The sequence below is a fragment of the Danio rerio genome, chromosome 1 (assembly GCF_052040795.2).
Source record: "Danio rerio strain M-AB ecotype USA chromosome 1, GRCz13ab, whole genome shotgun sequence".
In the NCBI taxonomy this organism is placed as follows: domain Eukaryota; kingdom Metazoa; phylum Chordata; class Actinopteri; order Cypriniformes; family Danionidae; genus Danio; species Danio rerio.
The window spans coordinates 20,562,289-20,584,735 of NC_141021.1; the positions used below are offsets into that span (position 1 = coordinate 20,562,289).

Sequence of the window (22,447 nt, forward strand, 5' to 3'; positions counted from 1 at the left end):
ATTTTTAACGTTTATCTTTATGCATACCGTTTCCAGTGTGTTCCATCCGTGCCTCTTTCTAAATTTCAAATAATAAACCTCTTACTATCCAAGCATACTTGCCCTTTACCATGTTTCTGCGCACGCGCATCCATCCTGATGCGCGCGATGCTTGACAGGCACCAGCGGCGCGTTCCCGACAGTAGAGAGGGCGCGCCCGTAGACGTTGCTGCTCAGGCTTCAAGATGGCGGAAGCCCTGACAAATCAAGAGGCGGTAAGATACCTAATTTTTCACCAAGCTCTTCTTAAATTTCATAGCGTGTTTCCTGAGCCGCCTCTGTTTTTCACTATGTTTAAGATAAAATGCTAGGTAACACACCTGTGGTTTATTTGTTAACAAGGGTGTGAATGAGAAACGCGGCCCTGTGGCTGTTTTTGAGGGAGCTGAGGTAAATGCTAGCCCTGTTAGCGAGCGAGCGACACTCAGCGTAGTAACGCAGATATAGCCGTTTATGACATTTATAATTATCAGATATTACTGTCGATATATTGGGAGCTGTTATATAGCATTGTATAATGAATCTTATACTTGTTTGACTGAACAACAACTGTCTAGCAGTAAAGTAACATTACGTTAGGTTGGCATTGGCATATAACGTGAATGCGCTCAGTCTAATGTAGTATGTTCACAGCCTTATTCCAGCATGGGCGCGTTATAGATCAAATACAGCGTAAGTCAAAAATCTGCATCGCTGTACTGTCATGTATGACGATATATGCTTCTGCAAAGTCGCTATCGGTAAAACCCAAAGCGAACCCGGTGTCTGATGTGCTCCAGTGCTGGAAAATGTGAGACGATTCTCACTTCTGTCTCGCCGTGCGAACACTCATCTAATGCTGGAGGTGCCATTTGTTCTGACTCGTCGAGGAAACTGTGTTACATGAGCGTCTGTCTGGACGATTGCTGTCGTTTATAGAGCTGTCAAATCACTATGCTGCTTCTGCACACTCATGTGATTGAGTGTCAACATGGGGCAATGTAGAAGTGATTTGTTTTGCATTGATGAATATGGTTTAGTTTTACTTTTGGAACCCATTTGGAAACCCCCCGTAACGTTATGTCAGGGCAGTGTGTGAAAGTGGACTGGTAACTATATTTATTAGTGCATTAGTTAGTGGTCAGCCAGTGTTTGAATTCAGTGGCTGTTTCATATATATCTAGAGATTGGGGTTATAATATAGCCACTGTGTGATAAAAGCTAAAATGTTTATGAGAAATATGAAAAGTTTGAAGGTAGTAAAGAAGTTGGTTAACATTAAGTTTGTAAAACATAGTTTAATACAATGGTTTTGTGTTATAATGTATTATAAAATATAAGCGATGCTGGCAGAGGAATAAACATGGTCATTTAGAAATCATTAGGGCTGCTCAATATTAGAAAAAAATGGCTTTGCGATATTATTGAGTATACTTTTACCAGATGAAAATGAATAGCTCTATTTCGAAACAATTCATAGTTTTAGATTGATTTTGATGATTCTGTAATTTAGTTCATGTGCACGAATGAAAATAACTCAAAGCACTAGCATTGACAGATAGAGTGGAGCAAAAATGCAAATAAAATGCAACAAAATTTGATGGTTTTTGAGAAGGTCTAGCAGGCAAAATAACAATAAACAAATGTAAAACATCATTGTATAGTCTACATTGTAGTTCAACCTGTATGTACTATTTTATTATTTTTCTTATGGTGATTGGCAGTAGAGAAAAAGTGGAGGTAGAGTACTAGAAGTAGAATAATCAGTTCTGTAATTGTCGTCCAATCAAATCCCACATTGAAAATCTCATTATACAGAACAACCTCAAGACAAAATCGTTACACACAATCACCGAGTGACTGTTTAGACTTCATGTCACTGGTGAAAAGATGGTAGATGTCCACTGTGTGATGACTGAAATCACCAAATGACCTTAACCAATCACTAAGGGTGCTTTCACACCTGTGAATCGATTCAGTTGTTCCGAAACAGAGATTACAATTGTTACATTGTTGCTCTTTGCTCTTGGAGCGGTTCGCTTTCACACTGCAAAGTTTCTAAACGGACCAAAAGAGTTAAAACAAGTCACGTGCGAGTAATCTCTCCTCACATTGGTCAGAGTGTCAGGGTTTGTTTTGCAGCGTCCCGCTCAGCTGTCAGGAGAGGTGGTGGTTTGGTGGTGATTGACAGGGTGCGCGCGCGCGACATGTCTGAGGAGAGACGCGGTGGGGAGGGGTGAGAAGGGTGCGCAACGATGCCTATTTGAGGGAGGGAGACGCAAGATTACCGGGAGATCATCACTCGTTTGCGGGCATCCGGAGACTCGCGAAACTCCCCGCCCTACTCATAATTCTCTCTTCATATAGCCGTAAGCCTATTACGTATGCATAAAACACTGTGATATAACCGCGCTCGGATCGGATCGCTTTCTCACTGCAATCGAACCGCTCCAGGGTTCGTTTCAATCGAGCCGAGACCACCTCATTCAAGCGATCTCGGAGCGATTACTTTGGCGCGGAACAGAGCGCGATTGCCCTGTTCACATATGCCAATCGAACCGCGCTAACTGGCCAAACGAGACACGTTCCGAAACAAAAGTGTAGGTGTGAAAGCACCCTAAGTGCACCACATTTTCACACACACCAATTCACACATCAACTATAATACTCACTACAGTACTTTTGAAAGGGCTACTTTTTACTCTTATTTGAGTAATATTTACTAGATACTTTTCTCTGCTTGCACTACATTTTTGGGTAAGTAATGGTACTTTTACTTGTATGATTATCAATTCTTTCCACCACTGCAGAATTCACATTTAGAAGATATAAGCTCTCAAAACTAGTTTCGCTTTTGCCAATCAGATTTTTTCCAACCATTTTTTACTGATACAGTTTGAATAATTCTTGAAAAATAATTTTAAAAAGTAATTATTTTAAATATATTGTTTGTAACAATGTTTTTTTTGAATGCCTGTATTGGTGTCCATAACCCATGGCATTTCTTTAAAATATGGAAACAAATTTAACCCCAGTATTTTCAATGGACTTTTTTTGCCCTGCTACCCTGCTGCTAATGACGGCGCCTGCGTTTAAATGGCCTTTCGACTTTTTTTTTTACACTTTACCAACCAAATGGATGCTTAAGTCTATTTAACTGATTGTTTTAATTTCATTACAACATCTGTGCTGTAAAAGGAAACTTACGAAATTGAAAATAGTCACATAAAGCTTTCACTGGAAGTTCATCATTGGCTGAAAAACATTAGCTGTCCATAAAGCCCATTGGTTTCGAAAGTTTGATTAGTTCATCAGTTTTGAGAGGGATTCCATCAATGTCATTCTTCTGTGTCACTACCATCATAGCAATGATCTGGACTCTGCTATTCTTTTCTGTGAAGTAACGATCAAATATTTAATTACTTAAAAAGCAAGTCTTACTGACCCCCAATTTTGATGGCAGTGAACATTTAGGCTTAATTATTACATAAAACTAGATTCTGTAGGCCTCTACATCTCATAAACAAATTAAAAGCACAGATAAACACAACAAAGAAAAAAATCTAGTCTAATAGTATTCAGGTTGTAATTGAAGAATAAAAATAATAATAATTCAATAATAATAGTAAATAAAACAATAATAAATGATTCAGTAAAATTAATGGTCAAACTTTATATTAAGTGTCCTTAACTACTATGTACTTGCATCAAAGAAATAAATACAATGTACTTACTGTGTTCATAATGTATTTGAGAACACTTGTGGTGCTCTTGAGTTGGGGTAGGGGTTGGGTTATGGACAGTTTGGGTGGTATGGGTAGGTTTAAGGGTGGGTTAAAGTGTAAGGGATGGTCAACAGTGTATTTACAAATGTAATTACAAAAGTTAATTACAGATGTAATTACATACAGGTCTTTAATCAAGCATAAGTACACAATAAATACATGTACTTAAACAATAAGTACATTGTAACAAACTATTAATTCCTGTGTAAGTACATATTAGTTAAGGCCACTTAATATAAAGTGGGACCAAATTAATCGCTACTAATGTTATTTACCTTGCGATGTCTCAAAATCACATGCTAATGATACATTATAATCCAGACTCAACATTGCGTATGATTGCGATTTGACATGTGATTGATTTCAGTACGTTAACAATGCTGAAACGATATATTGTGAAGCCCCACATAAAACTCACAAAAATTCAATCCAAGTCTTGTGTATTTTTTATGAGGCTATGGATCAATTTTGGGGTTGACAAGCTACAGGAGAAAGCCATCCGTTAGGATTCTCATTTATTTCAGTGTATTTTGCCAGAATAAACAAGGACTTTTCTTTTGCTCTCAGTGGAAAAGGATGCTGGTCGCAGCCAGAAGGTGTTATGCTATGCAGCCAAATTGTGGCCAAGCCAGCATGTTATTTGATAATCTGAAAATATCTAATATCAACTGATTTATCAATGAGGTTCATGCGTTGTTAGTCACTATACATACCAGCCAGACGCAATCAACACAAAAATGCAAAAAAAGTCTGAAAGTGGTATGTGTAACTGAAACTGAACATGCTTTTTCTTTGTTATGTACATTAAACGAAAAGAGTGTAATTTTTGTTTGTGTGTGTGTTTGCCAGGCAGTGGAGGAGTTCCTGGCTGAGCTGAGGTGTCGGGAACAGTCTCAAAATGCAGATCTCGTCAGTCAGATGACAGCGGTTAAGTTCCTCATGGCAAGAAAGTTTGATGTCTCTAGAGCCATAGATCTTTTTCAAGCTTATAAGGTACATTAAACTATAATGAGATGTGTGTGATTATCTGTATTGTGTGTGTGAGAGAGAAAGCCTTCACATTCTAATGCTTGTGTGTGCCTGTCTGCAGAACACCAGAATAAAGGAAGGCATTTACAATATTAACCCCAATGAGGAGCCTTTAAGGAGTGAGTTACTCAGTGGGAAATTCACAGTTCTGGTGAGTACGGTTTCACATCTACATAATGTGTGAATGTGTGAACTACTCATGAACAGATCAGATTTATGCATGCTGTTACCAGTTTGCTGTTGCTTCTCTGCTTGGAGGAACAATTTAGTTGGACAGACAGGGGATGGCATGACTTGTGTTTATTTTGGTCAGATCTGCTTTATCAGATATTAAAAACTATATCATATAAATGACTATATAAATGAATGAGTGTGAGTACCATGAATATTTCCAATGTAATATAATTACCATGTTATTTCTGGACTTACCAGTTGATAAATAAAAAAGAGCAATTATCTGGAATTCTACATAAACTATTTAGAAGAGCATTTAACATGCATGTTGACTTTATGGAGCAAATGGAATTTATTTAAACTCCTTTAATTTTTAAGTAATGCTTTTCAAAAATAATATATATGAAACCTACATTTTTCCAGCAGAACATCCATTTTAGATCACCTTAATATTACTTGCATAAAAGTTAGCAAATTTCTAAAAACTGTGCAATTTTTAGAATTTATTTATATCTTCCAGGTCAGAGAACAAAGAATTTTTATGATGGTTATAGTATAAAGACAATTAAACATTTTCAAGTAAATTCTGTTCTTTTGAACTTTCTCTCTGTCAGAATAGACAAATAATCACATTTCTTTTTTTACAAAATAGCAGAAAATGTGGCTTTATCATTGGAGGAATAAATTGATTCTGTGAAATTAAACCAAATTTCTTTAAAAAAATCTATAAACTTTTCAAGCAGTTAGAGCAGATTGCTTTTACCATCTGTATAGAGCAATTCCATGCAAATGTCAACCTTTCTATGAAAAAAAAAGCTTTCATCAAAATAGCGAAACCTTTTCTAGGTTGTTTGTGTATGCTTGTACTGTAAAAGTACTCAAAAGTGTCTCTCTCTCAATGTTTTCCAACAATTATGTTTGAGTCACCAATGTCACACAAGTGGCAATTTCACATCTGTCACATCCATAACAGAAAATAAAATAAAGTATCAAATAAAATCAATAGTTTTTTTTTTTTTTTTTTTTGTGAGCCACCTTATATCCTTTTGATCAGCATTGTTTTTTTTGGGTTGTGCTGTTAATTCACAGAATGTCTACAAAGTATGTTGTACACTGTAAACTTGCAGTTGTTTTTGGTCACATCTGTAACACGTGCTTATTTTCCTAATTTGAAAAATCAATACCAGTTGATATTTTTCTGATCGCTTAACTCTGTGTAGTGTTGTTTTGGAAAAAATAACCAAATGTTTCATTAAAATGTTAACATATACATTGTATGTTTTAAGTTTTACTGCAAATGTCACACCCAGAATCGCTCATAATCAATCATACTAGGATGAAGCATAAGTTTTTTGATATTGGAGAAGATCCTCCCGCATGTTCTTTTTGAAAGACCTTTTACTATGAAGCATGTTCTATTAAATTGTGTCAACCTTAATTCTGTGACAATTTTATTTTATTCAGTTCGCTTTTTAAAGCAGTTTTTGACACTGGTAATCCAAAAACAGGTTCTTTTAAATTGTAAAATTGCTTCAACATTGCATTTTTATAGAAATTTTGATCATTATAATGTCTTACCTTGTAGAAATGGGATGATGATCGATTTCAAGGTATACCGCAGTTTCAAACTGCAAGGTTTTAAAACCACCAAACTTTCTGCTATACTGTTCCTACGGTATATGCAAGTTGTTTTTTTTTTTATGACAACAGTATCTCCAGCAGAAAAGAGATCCGAAGATGTCATTTTAAATTGTAAAGAAATCTGTGTTTTTAAAACTAATGAAAACAGCAGAAGTCAATGAATCATTTGTATTATTTAGCCTGACATGTTTACTGCTCCAAAATATGAGACATTTCTCAAAAATTAAATATATTGTGTTCAAAGGGGAAAAGAGTTTTTGTTTTTTACCCAGATATTAAAAATGAATATATTTTAGAGCATTAACAGCAGTACTGTGAAACAGTGATATTTTTATTTAGGTTATCATACCATCAGAATTTTATACCAGCCCATGCTTATTACTAAGTATAAGAGACTTCCAAGAAGCTAAAAAAAGGTTTTTATGTGTGTTGTGCATCTCATTTGCAAAGAAAACCTAAATAGTTTAAGTAAGGATAAGAAACTTTGGCAAACTGCAAATATACCAAAGAGCTTTTAATCACTTTCAGGTTATGCAGGCCAAAAAAACTGCAAGTTGCGATCATTCATATTTACTGTTCCTGTAAACAAGCAAGGGAATCAAGGCCACCATCGTTGCTGAAATGACGGCAAAGGAAATTAAATCTCTGATCTCACACCATCACACGCAGAGAGGGTCCATGATCTTTGTTTAGTCTGGATGTTACTGTTTGTTTCAGCCATTTTTCATTGAGGGTCAAGCTGTATACAGAGTTTGCTCACATGTTTGTGTAGGCAGATCCAATGTATTCATCACATCTTAAACAGTTTTCAGACCACAGAGCATCTGACAGAACTGCATTAATTCAACCTTTCTTTAACATTTAACTGGCTGAAATGGATTTTATACTTGTTTTATACTTGTTTGTGTTTTCATGAGTATGTTTTTATATTTTGTCTAAGCATTATTATCATTTTTTTCCCCCCCACTTGTGTGTATAGCCCGGTCGTGATGCGAAAGGTGCAGCTTTGGCTCTTTTTACAGCACGTCTCCATCAGCCAGACCGCACTACCCATAAAGCTGTTCTTCAAGCCATTATATATCAGCTGGATAAGGCTATTGAGAGGTAAAAAAAAAGACCACGTCCATTAAACTGATGAAATGTAATGTGTTTAACGACTCTGCAATTTTATCTCAAACATTTTTCTTCCCCCAGTGTTCAGACTCAGAGGGACGGGCTCATTTTCATCTATGACATGACTAACTCCACATATGCCAACTTTGACTATGAGCTTTGCGTCAAGATTTTGAATCTGCTTAAAGTAAGTGTTATGCTGTCAAGACCATCTGTCTGTTTCACAGTCTGCTCATCTGGCATTAACCGAACTCGGTGGGGTTTTGGATTTGATCTTTCGATATACGGGAAGCTTTTCATCTGTCATTTGTATTTACTGTTACACATTATTGAGGGTTGGAACTGTGACGTCAAAAAAACGAAAGGTTAGTTGGTACCCTTGAGAGTTTCTTATGGGATATAATGGATTTTTTTGATTAATGAGTTATACTGGGTCTATGGAAAACAATTAGATGCTATTTGTGTGTAACTTACATTGTAGAGCACAAAATCACTCAAAGAAGGATGTTTCTAATGAGTTCTTTTGTAAACTGCACACACAACCATAATATGCCTAAATTGTACACAAAGCATTCAAGTATTACCCACATATGTTTACCACAAAACATTTTACTCATGAATTGAAAAAAATCATAACTCATAGGAAGATCATTGGTGAATTAGTCTTCCTCATTTTGACGTCAAGGCTGCAGAAATCTATTTGTGGAGAACTGGAGCTTTAATAATTATAATTGCATGTCTGGGAAATGTTGTCAACATATCACAGCATTGTAGACCTTGTTTTGATTATATAGTGTATTTGACTAAATTAAAAGTTTCCTTAAAATTAACTAAGATTCTTTGATCAATGCAAATTTTAAAAGAACAGCATTAATTTCAAATGGAAGTCATTGAATAATTGAATGGCAAAATCTTAAACTGTACTGACCAGAAAAGTGTTAGGGATGCACTGATGCCATTTTTATTTTTTTTTTGGAACTGATCCGATCTCGATACAAATCCGATCCCAATACTGTGCCTTTTTTGTTTGTTTTTTGTTTTCTAAGTATATTACTGTTTCTGCTCTGGTCCTAAACTTGAATAATATATCTTCTTTGATAAAAATAACAGACCTATAGGCCTACTATACATGACAGATGACACAATCTAACTAAAAACATGATGCTTGTTGTAAACTAGCCTACATTATTTGAGCGTTCGTTATGACATTGTGTCATAATGTTATGACATTGTGTCATAATGTTATGACATCTGTTGTGGTCCAGATTATATTTCCTTTTTTAATATTAAGATTTTTCTTTTAAATCTCCAATAGGCTACTACTGTTGACACTAATCGTTGGTAAAATAATCGGATATTTTCCTGCAGGTTTTACGCAGGCTAAACTAAACTGTCTGAGGACAGTTTTACTTGATAATCCCTCGTCAAATCTCGCTGCAAGCGATACGGAGAAAGTTCAAAACAAGGGCTGCTTTTATGCTTCAATGCCAAAACACAAACTGGTTTTTTAAATAAAATCTTAATATAAATAAAATTACTGTGACATGTTCACAGTTTCAGAATAGCCTATATTAGGCTAAATAATTTTTCTGTTATTGACAATCCTGAAGAGCAGGTAATAACCCTCTCTACTCCATTACTGCAAATGCGATCTGCTGATCTAACAGACACAGTGCAACATGATTTAGAAACGGGAATGAACTTCTTGTTGCTCGTAAAAAATAAACACATTTAATGCAAAACTAAATCAATTTCTTCACTGATTATTTAAACTAACAAATAGTCTTGGAGAAAGTTTTTTGTGTTTTCAAACACAACATGCAGTTTGAATTATGAATAAATGGAGAATGATTGACAAGCTCAGCGGCGGAACTACTGAAATGAACATGAAGTTAACCATGTGAATATTCAAACTATAGAATGGCTTCAGAAACATTTGGGATATGGTAGGCCTACATGACTAGTTTCTAGTGCCTTATAATAGGCTACCTTCATGGCTTAGTTAGCTTATAAACAGAATATAGCTCACGTGCAGGATCGGATTTGGATCGGTACAAGCTGGCCAATGCTTGATCCAGCAAAAATATGCGGTATTGAACCAATGTCTGATTCAAGTATCTGGATTGGTGCATCCCTATATGCTATATAAGATTAGTGGACTGAGATAGTCATCAGTAGATTTTATTTCTTGCATTTTTATTCTGTATTTGGAGAAGCAAGAGGTATAATGACCAGAGAAATTACTTGAAAAACATTTATTATTCAGATTCTCTTATGTTTGGAAACTGTGGACTTTTGATGGATAGCTTTGAGAGTGCAACATTCATTGCTTTGTCCAGAAATGGTGAAAAGTTTGTGGACATACTTTTTTTTATGAACAGATTTCTATATTTGCTCCACCCATAACAGGTGCATAAAATGAAACAGAGAAAGTTATATGACCTCCTTAGACAAACATTTTTAGTAGGAAGAGACAAACCCTTTTTTGTTCCAGTATTACAATGCTGTTGTTCACAAAGCAAGATCCATAAAGAGATTATTTTCTGAGTGAAAGAACTTGACCTAAACCCCACTGTACACCTTTGGGATGAATTGGAATGCAGACTGTGTTCCAGAACCCATCAATCATGTTCACTGATGGTTTACAGAACAAATGGAAGCAAATCCCCAACATCTATTGGCCTCCCTAGAATAATGTGAAGAAATAAATACTTTTATTTGACAAGAACATATTAAAGTAATCAGAAAACATTAATAATTAAAAAAAATGTTGTTGCTAAGTTTTCTATTCATCAATTACTTTGGAAAATAATGCATTATGGTTTGCAACAGTTAAGCAACACAACTGTTAAAATCTTTTTTATAATAATACACAGAATATAATATACTAACATTCGTTTCCTCAATATAAAGTTTGCGTTTTACAAACATTTGACACCAAAGCCTGCAATAAGCAGAGGATAACTGATACTGTAATAAATCAAAAATCTTATTGACCCCAAACTTTCAAACAGTGCATGTTCTTGATTTCTCAGAGGTTTAGTTTAATGTGTGGGTCTGTAAATGGCAATGCCACAGTTTTTTTGTGTGTTGTGCTTACTGTCTGTGTTTTTTGTGATTTAGGGGGCTTTCCCTGCTCGTCTGAAATGCGTCTTCATTGTGTCGTCTCCGCTGTGGTTCAGAGCACCGTTTGCGGTACTCCGTCTGTTTGTGAGAGAGAAACTGAGAGAGAGGGTATGTGTTGAGTTCTGGATAAGTAACACTATATGCAAACATTACCTTTTTTAAATGTCCCTGTTATGTTATTTTACCATCCCCTAAATTATTTGATGTTTTCTTTAAATCCATCCTTAAATTTCCTCAGAACATTTAACATATGTGGTCTTTCTTAACACTTTCTTTCCTACAGCTAACAGGAAAAGTGGATTTGCTTCTTCCATTCTGTATACTGTATTTAACAGTGTGAATTAAACTCTTCAGTCCTCTTTAGTGTAGTGTTTTCATTGGAAGCTCCTGTCACCAAGAACACTAATTCCTTGTGTGTGTGAACACTGTGCAATAAAGTTCTTTTATTGTTTTGAACAGACAGGATAATAAGGAACTTAAAATGCATGGAATCATGGCTTGTTTGTGTGATTTATTTATCTGCATATTTTTTGTATGTCTATGTCTGCAGGTATGCACTGTAAAAGCCCATGAACTGGTCAATCACATCCCAGTCAGCTCCCTTCCAGAACATTTGGGTGGCTCATCACAGTATAGCCACATTGCCTGGATCCAATCCTGCGTCAACTCCAGCCCCAATCACCCCAATAACTCTGCATACGTCACTGGGGATTGCTTGGGGAGTCTGCTCTGCTCCTACTCCATGGAGCACGACCAGAACACCTCTGCTGACCCCTTAACTGCCAAAACGTCAGGGGCCACCTTCCTGGCGGACGGCCTGAACTCAAACTGCCCCATTTTGGACGAAAACAATGCCAATGTGCCGAACCACAGAATGACAGGCCATGCGCATTGGAACGGCTCTGCACTGCCAAGTTTAGGGTCGAATGCCAATGTCTTAAATGGGCGTGGCCGTCAACCGCCCCCACAATCAGACACCCCCCCAGACACGCCCCTGCACCAAAAACACACAGCAGGAGGTGGGATTTTAGGTGTTGGAGGAGCGTGTTTAGATGCCAGTCGGCAGGATGGCAATGGTGCTGAGGAGAGTCAACAGGATGTGGAGTTACTAGAAGACGAAATGGGTGAAGGAGATGGAGTTCCACCTCTCCCACTGAAATCAAGGCCACCACCCTTAAATCACAGCCCCACCCCAGATATGAGCTGGCTACCAGGAACGCTGACAGAAACAACCATGTTGTCAGTTCATGTCGCTGAGCCTGGAGGAATGAGTGTGCAGGATCTGGTGCAGCACGTCAAGCGCAAAAAGAAGAAGGGCATTTATCAGGAGTACGAGGAGATCCGCAAAGAGCCTCCTGCTGGAACCTTTGATTATTCAAAGTAAGTGACGTTTAGGTTTGGGAAAGAGCTGTAAAAATGTTGTTTATAGACAAAGAAGTGTTTGTTTATATGAAATAGGACTGCACGATATATCATTTCAGCATGGATATCGCAATGTGTGTGTCCTCAATAGTCACAGGATATAACCATAACAGAGTGAAACTTAATCATTTGCTTATGTTTTAAAGGCAGTTTAAAGCATTCAGGCACAAAAAAGTAACTTTAATGAAAAATAATTTTGCTGAATTATTACAATGAAAACTATACACTATTATTAACCTACCATTTCAACTACCTGGCCTGCATGGTCTTTGTTTTACCCATAACCAAATCATAAATAAAGATAAGTTACACACACATTACCACATGTCAATCACTTTTTTTCCCCGTGGCATGAATAGGCAGAGTGATTTGTGTCGATATAATGGCGTCAACAAACTTGGTTGGTAAAAAAGATGCACAACCAACAGCAACCACCAACAGTATCTGAGGTTTTCACTAAAATTATTAAGTACAAGCGTGAAAACGAAAGATTGAAGCAGTGTACTGACGCTGTGACACATTACCTAATTAAATATCCCGTTTACCAACTATAGTGAGACGCAATCCAGTGGCACATCCTTAATAAACTGTCTGACGTGCACTGCTCTCTGGGGTTTTGTGCTTGAAGCACCCCATACTGAATGCCTGGAGCTCAAACGTATGCACATGCTGAAGCGCATGCCAGAGTGTTTGTGGTCACGTAATGTGCGTTTTCAGCGGTATAGTGTGAATGGAGAGCTGTTCGGAAATGCTAGGTAAAACAGTGTGGACGTGGATTGTTTTCGTTCTAAAATGCCATTTTAAAACTAAGACGTATTAATGTAAACGTGGCCTGAGTGTGTGTTTTTCACGAGCAGGCATCGTGGTGTCAATTCACCATCGGCAATGGATGATGGCATCCTCTATCAACCCAACCCTAACCTGAATACTGTTTTACTCTAATAATAATAATAACAATAATAATAAAAATAATGGTTTCCTCAGTTTAAAATGAGCATTTTACAAACATTTCTTAAGGATTTGATTACAATAAGCAGAAAATAACTAAAACAGTAATGAAAAAAATGTTACTGATTATTTTTGTTTGCAATTTGGTTATTTATTTATTTATTTTTACATGATGCACACGCTTACAAATTCACCCCGATCAGTCTAAATGAATGATCATATTCATATCACAAAATTTATTGCAGAAAAATTAAATGTTGAAATGCCAGAGTTTTTCAATATTGTGCAGCCCTAATATAAATGTGTTTATTCTGACAGGAAAGCGTCTAACCAGATAAAGAATCGCTACAGTGATGTGCTTTGCCTTGATCAATCTCGTGTTCACCTATGTCCGCTCAATGATGAGGATGATGAGGTCAGAGTAGTGCCCTTTTCCTTTATGGTCTTCTTCATGGTTGTCATTTTAGTATATTGTTGAACTTTATTATTTACATACTGTTGTAGTATTAATGTTTTGAATTAGATATGATTTATTTATTTATTTGTGGTTAATATGATTTTGTTCTACCTTTTAGAAATTCTTTTTTTAATACTTTTTAAATGATTAAATATGTTAACATTTCTTTTTCAGTTTATATCGCGTTATTAGGTGACGCACCGAAATTATATTCAGGTGCTAAACTAGAAATTCAGGTTGCAAAATTGAAATCTTTATATACTTTTTGTAAAATTAATTGTATTACCATTAGTTTAAATCTTTTGAATATTAATATTATTTCATGTAAGTGAATAAGACAGTCACACATAGTGTTTCAATTGAAAGTATCATAACAATTTGAAAATAAAATTAAACTTTAAATAAAAAAAAATTGAATATATTCTACTTTGTTATTTACTGAAAAAAAAAAAAAATATATATATATATATACACACACACACACACACACACACACACTATTAATTATTTAATATTATATATTTGGCAGAATATGTATTTTAACCAAAATTCAGTGAATCCAAAGTTTGTGTAATTTCTTTTCATTTAAGCTTTATATAACTTCAACTATTAAAAAAAGTGACATCACTGGTTTAGTAATTGTTTTCGTTATCTATTTGATTTCAGACATCTGACTATATCAATGCTAGTTTCATGGATGGTTACAAGTGGAGTAATGCTTACATAGCTACCCAGGGTGAGGCTTTTTGATTTACAGAAATCTGTGTGTTGTGAAGCATAGGTTCATTTGACAGATTTTAGTGAATGTATGTAAATGTTTTTGTTTTAGGGCCTTTGCCAAAAACATTTGGAGACTTTTGGCGGATGGTGTGGGAGCAAATGGTTTTAATCATTGTTATGACTACAAGGTTAGTTTCGTTATGTAAAAATAAAGTTGAACTCGCTTTATTTACAACTGTAAAAGTTTTTTTAATGATGGCAAAACTGTATTTCAGACATAATTATATAGGGATGCAACTAAAAACGTTTGCTTTCTATTCTTTTTAAATTTCAGCTCATCAAATAGTCGTGGAGTATTGTCAATTGCCATAAATATTAAGTACCAAAACTGTTTTTAATATTGATAAAAAAATTTGAGCTGCAAAATCAACATTTGAGTCACTTCTGAAGGATCATGTGACATTAAAGAATAGAGTAATGATTGTGAAAATTTAAGCTTTGCCATCTTGGAATAAAAAAACATTTTTTTTTTTTGTAGAAAACTGTTTTCTCATGACTAATAATCATTATAATAATATAAACTGATCTTAGAGTGTCTGTTTATTCAGATATACATGTTATAGTAATTGTCTAATAAAGTTCAATAACATTTTCTCTTTTTATCTCAGAGTTGTAGAGCGAGGCAGAGTAAAATGTGGACAGTACTGGCCATTAGAGGCTGGTCGCACTGAGGAGTATGGGTACTTTTTGGTGAGAAATGTCCATATTGAGGTGTTTCAGGACTTCAAGCTATCACACCTGGAGCTGTTCAACACTCAGGTTAGTTTCTTAGTGTAAGCTTTTATCTTGTCTTTCTGTTGTATTATCTTATCTAGAGATCTTCTACAACTGGTAGTCCTATATTTTTTAGCATAATAGAAAGAGTTGACTCTTTTAAAGAGAGATTTTTGTTGTTGTTGATTATTTATTGGAAATAAACAGGCAGATAAAGCAGCTAATGAGTTCAGACTGCACAATTTTCTGTCGCGTCACAGATATTTTCACACTGCATGACTATCTGGGGAAGCATTTTGTCGCTGCTTTGTTTACACTTAAGATGGATTGGCAATGTTTGTTACACTGCATGACTTTACAGTAGGAAGAATCACAGACAACTTTGTGTCTGTCCACAAACTATGTCTCACAGCTGACATTATTGAGGAATGGGATAAATGTATAAACAACAAATTAAATAATTTGTAAATTAAGGAAATAATTACCCTTTTGAAAATAGACATGACCAGGTTCTACATATGAGATGTCGAATTGGCCACTCAAGACTTAAACTACACTCATATTTGTAACTTCTGGAAGAATATTTTGACAATAAAACATATTTTAGTAGAATGTATATTTTTAAAAACATTTTTTTCTCAGGAAATATTTTAAGGGAAATATTTAAAGTGTCTTCTGGAGAAATTTTAGAATGTTTATCATTAATCCTATTAAAAGATCTTATGACTTTTAATATCTGTGTTGTTATTTGTATGTTTATTTGTACAATGCATGATTATTAAGAAACATTTATGATTGTAGATTAAATATTAAATACTTGATACGAGTGTTGCCATAAATATAGCCAATGCTGCTGATGTGGAATTAAAATATGAATAAATCTAGATATCCTATAGATCTTCTATTGATCTATTTTTATTCATCCAGCAAGAGCAGCACACATGTATTGGGTAGTTAAAGAGGCAGCTTACATTACTAAACATAAAAAAACAAGTTGGCGAGACAGTGGCGCAGTAGGTGGTGCTGTCGCCTCACAGCAAGAAGGTCGCTGGTTCGAACCTCGGCTCAGTTGGCGTTTCTGTGTGAAATTTGCATGTTCTATTATGGGTTTCCTTTGGATGCTCCGGTTTCCCCCACAGTCCAAAGGCATGTGGTACAGGTGAATTGGGTAAGCTAAATTGTTCGTAGTGTGTGAATGTGTGTGTGGATGTTTCCCAGAGATGGGTTGCGGCTGGAAGGGCATCCGCTGCGTAAAAACTTGCTGGATAAGTTGCGACCCCAGATTAATAAAGGGACTAAGCCGACAAGAAAATGAACGAATGAATGAAAAAAACAGATTTGGGTTGCTTCCAAGCTACTTTTCTGGATTTATTTTTACTCTGATATCAAACCTTCACAGACTGAAGAGTGAAAATAAACCAGAGATTTACAAGTAAAACAAAAACTGGTCTAATCACCTCCATTGCTTGTTTGAAGGTGCCTATTTATTGTAGCAAAACTTTTGAAAGTCATACCACAAGTTGATTTTACAAAAGTATATTCAGGCCAGGGGTGTTCAAACTCTGTCCTGGAGGGCCAGTGTTCTGATGAATTTTACTTTAACTCTAAACAAACACACCTGAACCAGCTAAGCTCTTAAATATACTAGAAACTTGCTGGCAGGTATGTTGAAGTAAGTTGTAGCTAAAGTCAGCAGGAGTTTGGATACCCCTGATCTAGGCCTTCAGTCCACAATAATGTTGTTGAAATGTAAATGACAGGCTCTTCTGTTCTCAGACAGGGGAATGTAGGGAAGTGTCTCATTATCTCTACATGAGCTGGCCAGATTTTGGTGTTCCGAAGTCAGCATCGGCCATGTTGGATTTCCGGGCACACGTGAAACATAGACAGGAGTCCTCATTACGAACACTGTATCCAGATTGGACGGGACCCCCAGGAGGCCCCCCAGTGGTGGTGCATTGCAGTGCAGGCATCGGCCGAACAGGTAATGCTCCACTTAAATGAATAGTTCACCTAAAAATGATAATGACCCAATAATCTACACAGTGTCATGCCATCCTAAGTGTATATAACATTTATTGTTTCAGATGAACTCAATTCAGAGTTATATTGAGCACTAGAGTTGCCATTCTTGTAATGTCAGAATGAATGATGGCCATATTTATAAAGCTTTAAAAAAGCACATTGATCTATAATGGAAGTAATCTATAACACTCCACTGAGTTAATGAATGCTCTGTTTTTTTTCTGTTTTTGTTTTTTTTTTGTAAGAAAAAAATACAGATTTAAAAACTCTTATCATTGGCTTCTAGATGTTGACATATCAATATTCGCAAATACATTTTATTATTATAATGAACATGATACTATCCCGGGCTCTTTGTAAACTGTGAATAATTATTTACCTAATCTTTTGTCATTCATTTTAAGAATATTTAAATTGTTTTATTAACGGTGTTCATAACAGAACAAAATGCTCAGCGAGTTCAAATTATTCAGAAACATAACTACAATCAGGCCCAAGATATTGATTAAAATCGATAGGCCTATTTTTCATTAAGAAAAACATTTTTTTACAGCACTCATTTTCACGGGTGCTGTTATTCTGACCTGATGTGAATAGCGTAAGTGTGTGGTTTCCTTGACAATTTGGTTTTGGACCACAATGGGCTATGTGCTCACGCTTCCCTGGCGTCTCTCGTAACTAGGCGACCATCAGACATCCATTGCTTCAGCTCCGACACAACTTTATGGAGAAAAGTAAAAAGCACTGCAGTGTTTGGGTGCGTTGTGTGTGCCTGAGGTAATTTGTCATTACTGCAATGTGTATATTCCATACAAAGTGTGAAGCAGATTGGTTAGTTCTACTTGCATGAATCGTGGTGCGCTTGCGGCATTCGAAAAAGTTCAGATGTTTTCAACTTGGTGTACCTGGAAAATGCGTGGTCATCACTTCCACAACATGTGCGTGTTGCTCTCATGTGCGCATCTTGCAAGTTGCGTGCCTCCATTAGAAATGACAAACTTAGCTTATTAGCACTGCTTACAAGGCATGCGCTTAGCGGCCACATTTTAATAAAACTGTAGCGCTTCATACTGAAGCTTTTTTTTATCGATATTGACAATGGTGTTCGGTCAATAAATATCGATAACGATTTTATCGCCTAGTCCTATTTGAACATTTAATGTGCAATGAAGCAATACAAAGTTCTTTTTGTTTTTATACCTGCAGTGTTTATTGTGATGATTGAAAGCATGTGCCTAGTTGTAAGATTATAGAATGAAGATGTGAAACTATTGTTTTATCTGCACTACAGCGTGTTATACAGGTTTCTTTTTTTCTTTTCTCACAGGCACGTTTTGTACTTTAGACATTTGTCTCTCTCGTCTGGAGGACATCGGGACAGTGGACATTAAGCAGACGGTGCGTCGCATGCGGACACAGCGTGCCTTCAGCATCCAAACATGGGACCAGTACTATTTCTGTTATAAAGCGGTGATCGAGTATGGCCAGCAGAGCGGTCTGCTGCAACCAGTGGAGTGGTCCGACACAGAGCTGGAGACTGACAGCGAGTAAATCAGGAATAACAGGACTCAACGGCACGGAAGGAAAACAAGCCGTCTTTTCCCCTCTCCAGGCTACAGGTAGACTCCACCGTCACCTCTTTTCTCCAGAGGAACATGCGGAGATACTGAAAGAGGAGCAGAGGATGCTTTTATCCTGCCACTTTTAAAGCCCTTTTATTTTACTCTGATCTGAACCAGATCCGAGACTGTGGCTTTGTGTACGAGTTGTAGCATTTTATTTTCGTTTCGTTTGTTTGTTTTACTTTTTTATATAAATGTGTGTGTGTATATATATATGTATATATATGTATATACATATGTATATATATGTATATATATGTATATATATATATATATATATATATATATATATATATATATATATATATGTGTATATATGTGTATATATATGTGTGTATATATATATATATATATATATATATGTGTATATATATATATATATATATGTATATATATATATATATATATATATATATGTGTATATATATATGTGTATATATATATATATGTGTATATATATATATATATATATGTATATATATATATATATATATATATATATATATATATATATATATATGTGTATATATATATATGTGTATATATATATATATATATGTGTATATATATATATGTATATGTATATATATATATATATATATATATATATATATATATATATATATATATATATATATATATATATATATATATATATATATATATATATATATATGTATATATATATATATATATATGTATGTATATATATATATATGTGTATATATATATATATATATGTATGTATATATATATATATATATATATATATATATATATATGTATATATATATGTATGTATATATATATATATATATATATATGTATATATGTATATATGTATATATGTATATATATATATATATATATATATATATATATATATATATATATATATATATATATATATATATATATATGTGTATATATGTATATATATATATATATATATATATATATATATATGTATATATATATATATATATATATATATATATGTATATATATATATATATATATATATATATATATGTATATATATGTATATATATGTATATATATATATATATATATATATAAATACTGACTTGCACATGTGGGTTGACAAACTTGAAAAATCCAGTTTATCGTATTATCTGCTCTCTTTATTTTTATTATTATTCTCAACGTGTTGTCAATTTAATATCACTTGACTTGGGGGTTAAATTCACACTTTTTATCAAAAGTGTAAAAACGTAAAACTTGAATATACTTTTTTCAAAAAATCTTCTTCTCACATCAAAATAGCAATTCTCTTCATGTCTGAACAGGTTTCAACAGTTTTTGTGTTTCGTTAAAACTAATCTTCAAGCCAAAGGTATGGTGTCGAATGCTTGGATGTATCTGTAATGATCGTCGTGACTTAAACCCTTGTATATCTTGTAACATACATTTATATATTGTGCATAACAACTTTTGAAAAGCCTTGTTTTAATATAATACTCTTTCTTCGAAAATATGTGTATCTATATATATAAATATATATATATAAAGAGTATATGTAAAGTTATATGTCAGGTTAAAATCATATAAATAGAAGAAGAGGAACACAACTATGCCATATATGGTATATCATCATGTTGATTGTTGTGGTCCTGCAGATTTGATTCTCATTTAACCTTGATTCATGATTATCCAGCCTTAATGCAGGGCGTCTCTCACTCAGAGCATCTCAGCTATGAGATTCTCTCTGAATTCTGGCCCTTAACCTTCAATCACTGCCTTGCTCCCTCTCAAGTATGAACTTTGACTTGTTTTTTGTTTGTTTTTTAATCCTTCCACTTTGAGCCCCAAGTTGAAGTATCTTGACCCGCACGGACACTGCTTCTGTTACCATGATTCCCTTCAGTGTCTGTACTGATGTGAAGTGTTGGAGTCATTTGTTACAAGTGAACTGGGTCTTCAGCTGTGTGAAGCTCTGGGGCTGAAACGCCTCAGTTTTTGTGCCTTCAAGTTTTCGTAGCTCAACGAGTAGAACAAGTTGTTTCACACACACATACACACACACACATAGGGAATTTAATTTAATCTCAGGGGTATACTTAGTGTTTTCCTGCTCTCAAAACATAAACAGAAAAGAAGCAAGCAAAAACCTATAGACATGTTATTTTGGATTTTATGCAGCATCCTGTATTCTTTTCTGTTTTTATTTATGCCTTTTCAGCAGTATTGAAATTTGAATGTTGGTACGACAAAATGAACAGACGTGATGTTTTTGTTTTTCAAAGGATAAGCTAAAGAAATCAAACTGCAAGACAGAAGACTTCTCCGTTTTTCGTTTTGTTTCTCATTAGGTTCAGTTCAACGTGGAATTGTTACTCAGCGTTGTGTTTTGGGAGATCTGTTATTTTTCCAGATGCCTGTAGCAAAACCTTTTTTCATACTCTGTGAACTGTTAAAAGGGCCAAGACTTAAACACACACATGTGACTGAACAGCACGGCTGCCACTAACAGTTTTTAACTCTTTGCCAATCAGAAGACTGAAAGAGGTTTTAATGTAAGAAAACCAAAAAGGAAAAAAAAAATAGGAAATGAACTTGAATGTTATGATTACAATTAGAAGAAGAAAATCACATTGTTTTTATTTTGGAGAACTATGGAATGCTTTCTCCTGGAATATCAATGCTTGTATGATGATGATGGTAGTGAATGTGTGAACGTCCCACTCATCTAATGTTTACTGATTTCTCCAGTGCAGGTGTGTTTTATACGGCTGATTCCTGCTTGAATGAGACTAAGTGGGACACACTTGGCTGTGATTGATTAAAGCAGTCGGGAATGCAATGTGAGTTTTGCATTTGTTCTTTTGGTGCCCAAACTTCTTGTGATCGAGTAATGGCCTTGTTTTTTTTTTTACCTGACATCTGCACTAGTGTAGTAGTAAACCTGAATATTATTCTGAAACTGAGCATGTGTTTGTGTGTTAAATAAGATGACGAGGACTGAAGTGAAATATGACTGTATTGAAATATACAACCATTGCTTTTTCAGAAGCGAGTGATTTATTTCAGAATTGGATACAATTTGGGCTATTTTGAGCCAAACAGGACACTACTTATTGGTTTTGAGTGCTTGAAACCGGTCAGTATGTCTGTTTTTTTAAATATATATAATGTAAATCTAAAAATGTGTGCGTGTACATCAGGGGTGTAGATTTAGCATGAACAGAGGGGACACATCCCCACCAATGTCCACCAACCATTGAAATGTGCCCACTAATAATTTAATTTACTTCGTCAGAAAAACTACCGCCTGTGCTCCATCTTTTATTAAAGCTGATATATAAGACATGTTTCATTTGCACTGTGGCTAAAGTAAACTGAAGTCTTTATTAAACTCGCTCTTTTTTCAGTTAATAAACATTCTATTAACATTACATTATCAACCCTGTAGCCAGCGTATTAAAAGAGGTGCTTGTTTTTTTTTCTGAAAAACTGATTTTTATTTTTTTTTTTTGCAGTTATTCGCCAGATTTTCTATTGAATTACGAGGCATAAATATTGCGTTTTAGAAACATTTTAAGAACAAATTTTTGCTGGATTATCTTGTCGAA

At 34.8% G+C, this 22,447-nt stretch overlaps 1 protein-coding gene across 2 annotated transcripts; it reads left to right on the forward strand.

Annotated features, from left to right (window-relative positions):
* Positions 1-180: 180 nt before the first annotated feature.
* On the forward strand, positions 181-21,678 carry ptpn9b (protein tyrosine phosphatase non-receptor type 9b). Of its 2 annotated transcripts, none has more exons than XM_087237066.1 (13): positions 181-429; positions 4,653-4,796; positions 4,894-4,983; positions 7,627-7,751; positions 7,842-7,947; positions 10,884-10,994; positions 11,437-12,266; positions 13,575-13,671; positions 14,380-14,449; positions 14,543-14,621; positions 15,102-15,252; positions 16,984-17,191; positions 18,560-21,678. In XM_087237066.1, exons 2-13 carry the CDS (start codon positions 4,722-4,724, stop codon positions 18,781-18,783), a joined length of 2,166 nt encoding a protein of 721 aa, XP_087093192.1. In that variant the 5' UTR covers positions 181-429; positions 4,653-4,721; the 3' UTR covers positions 18,784-21,678. The 2 variants fall into 2 exon arrangements, with proteins under 2 accessions (XP_087093192.1, XP_087093191.1); XM_087237065.1 differs by having other exon boundaries at positions 181-254.
* The last annotated feature ends 769 nt before the right edge of the window (positions 21,679-22,447 follow it).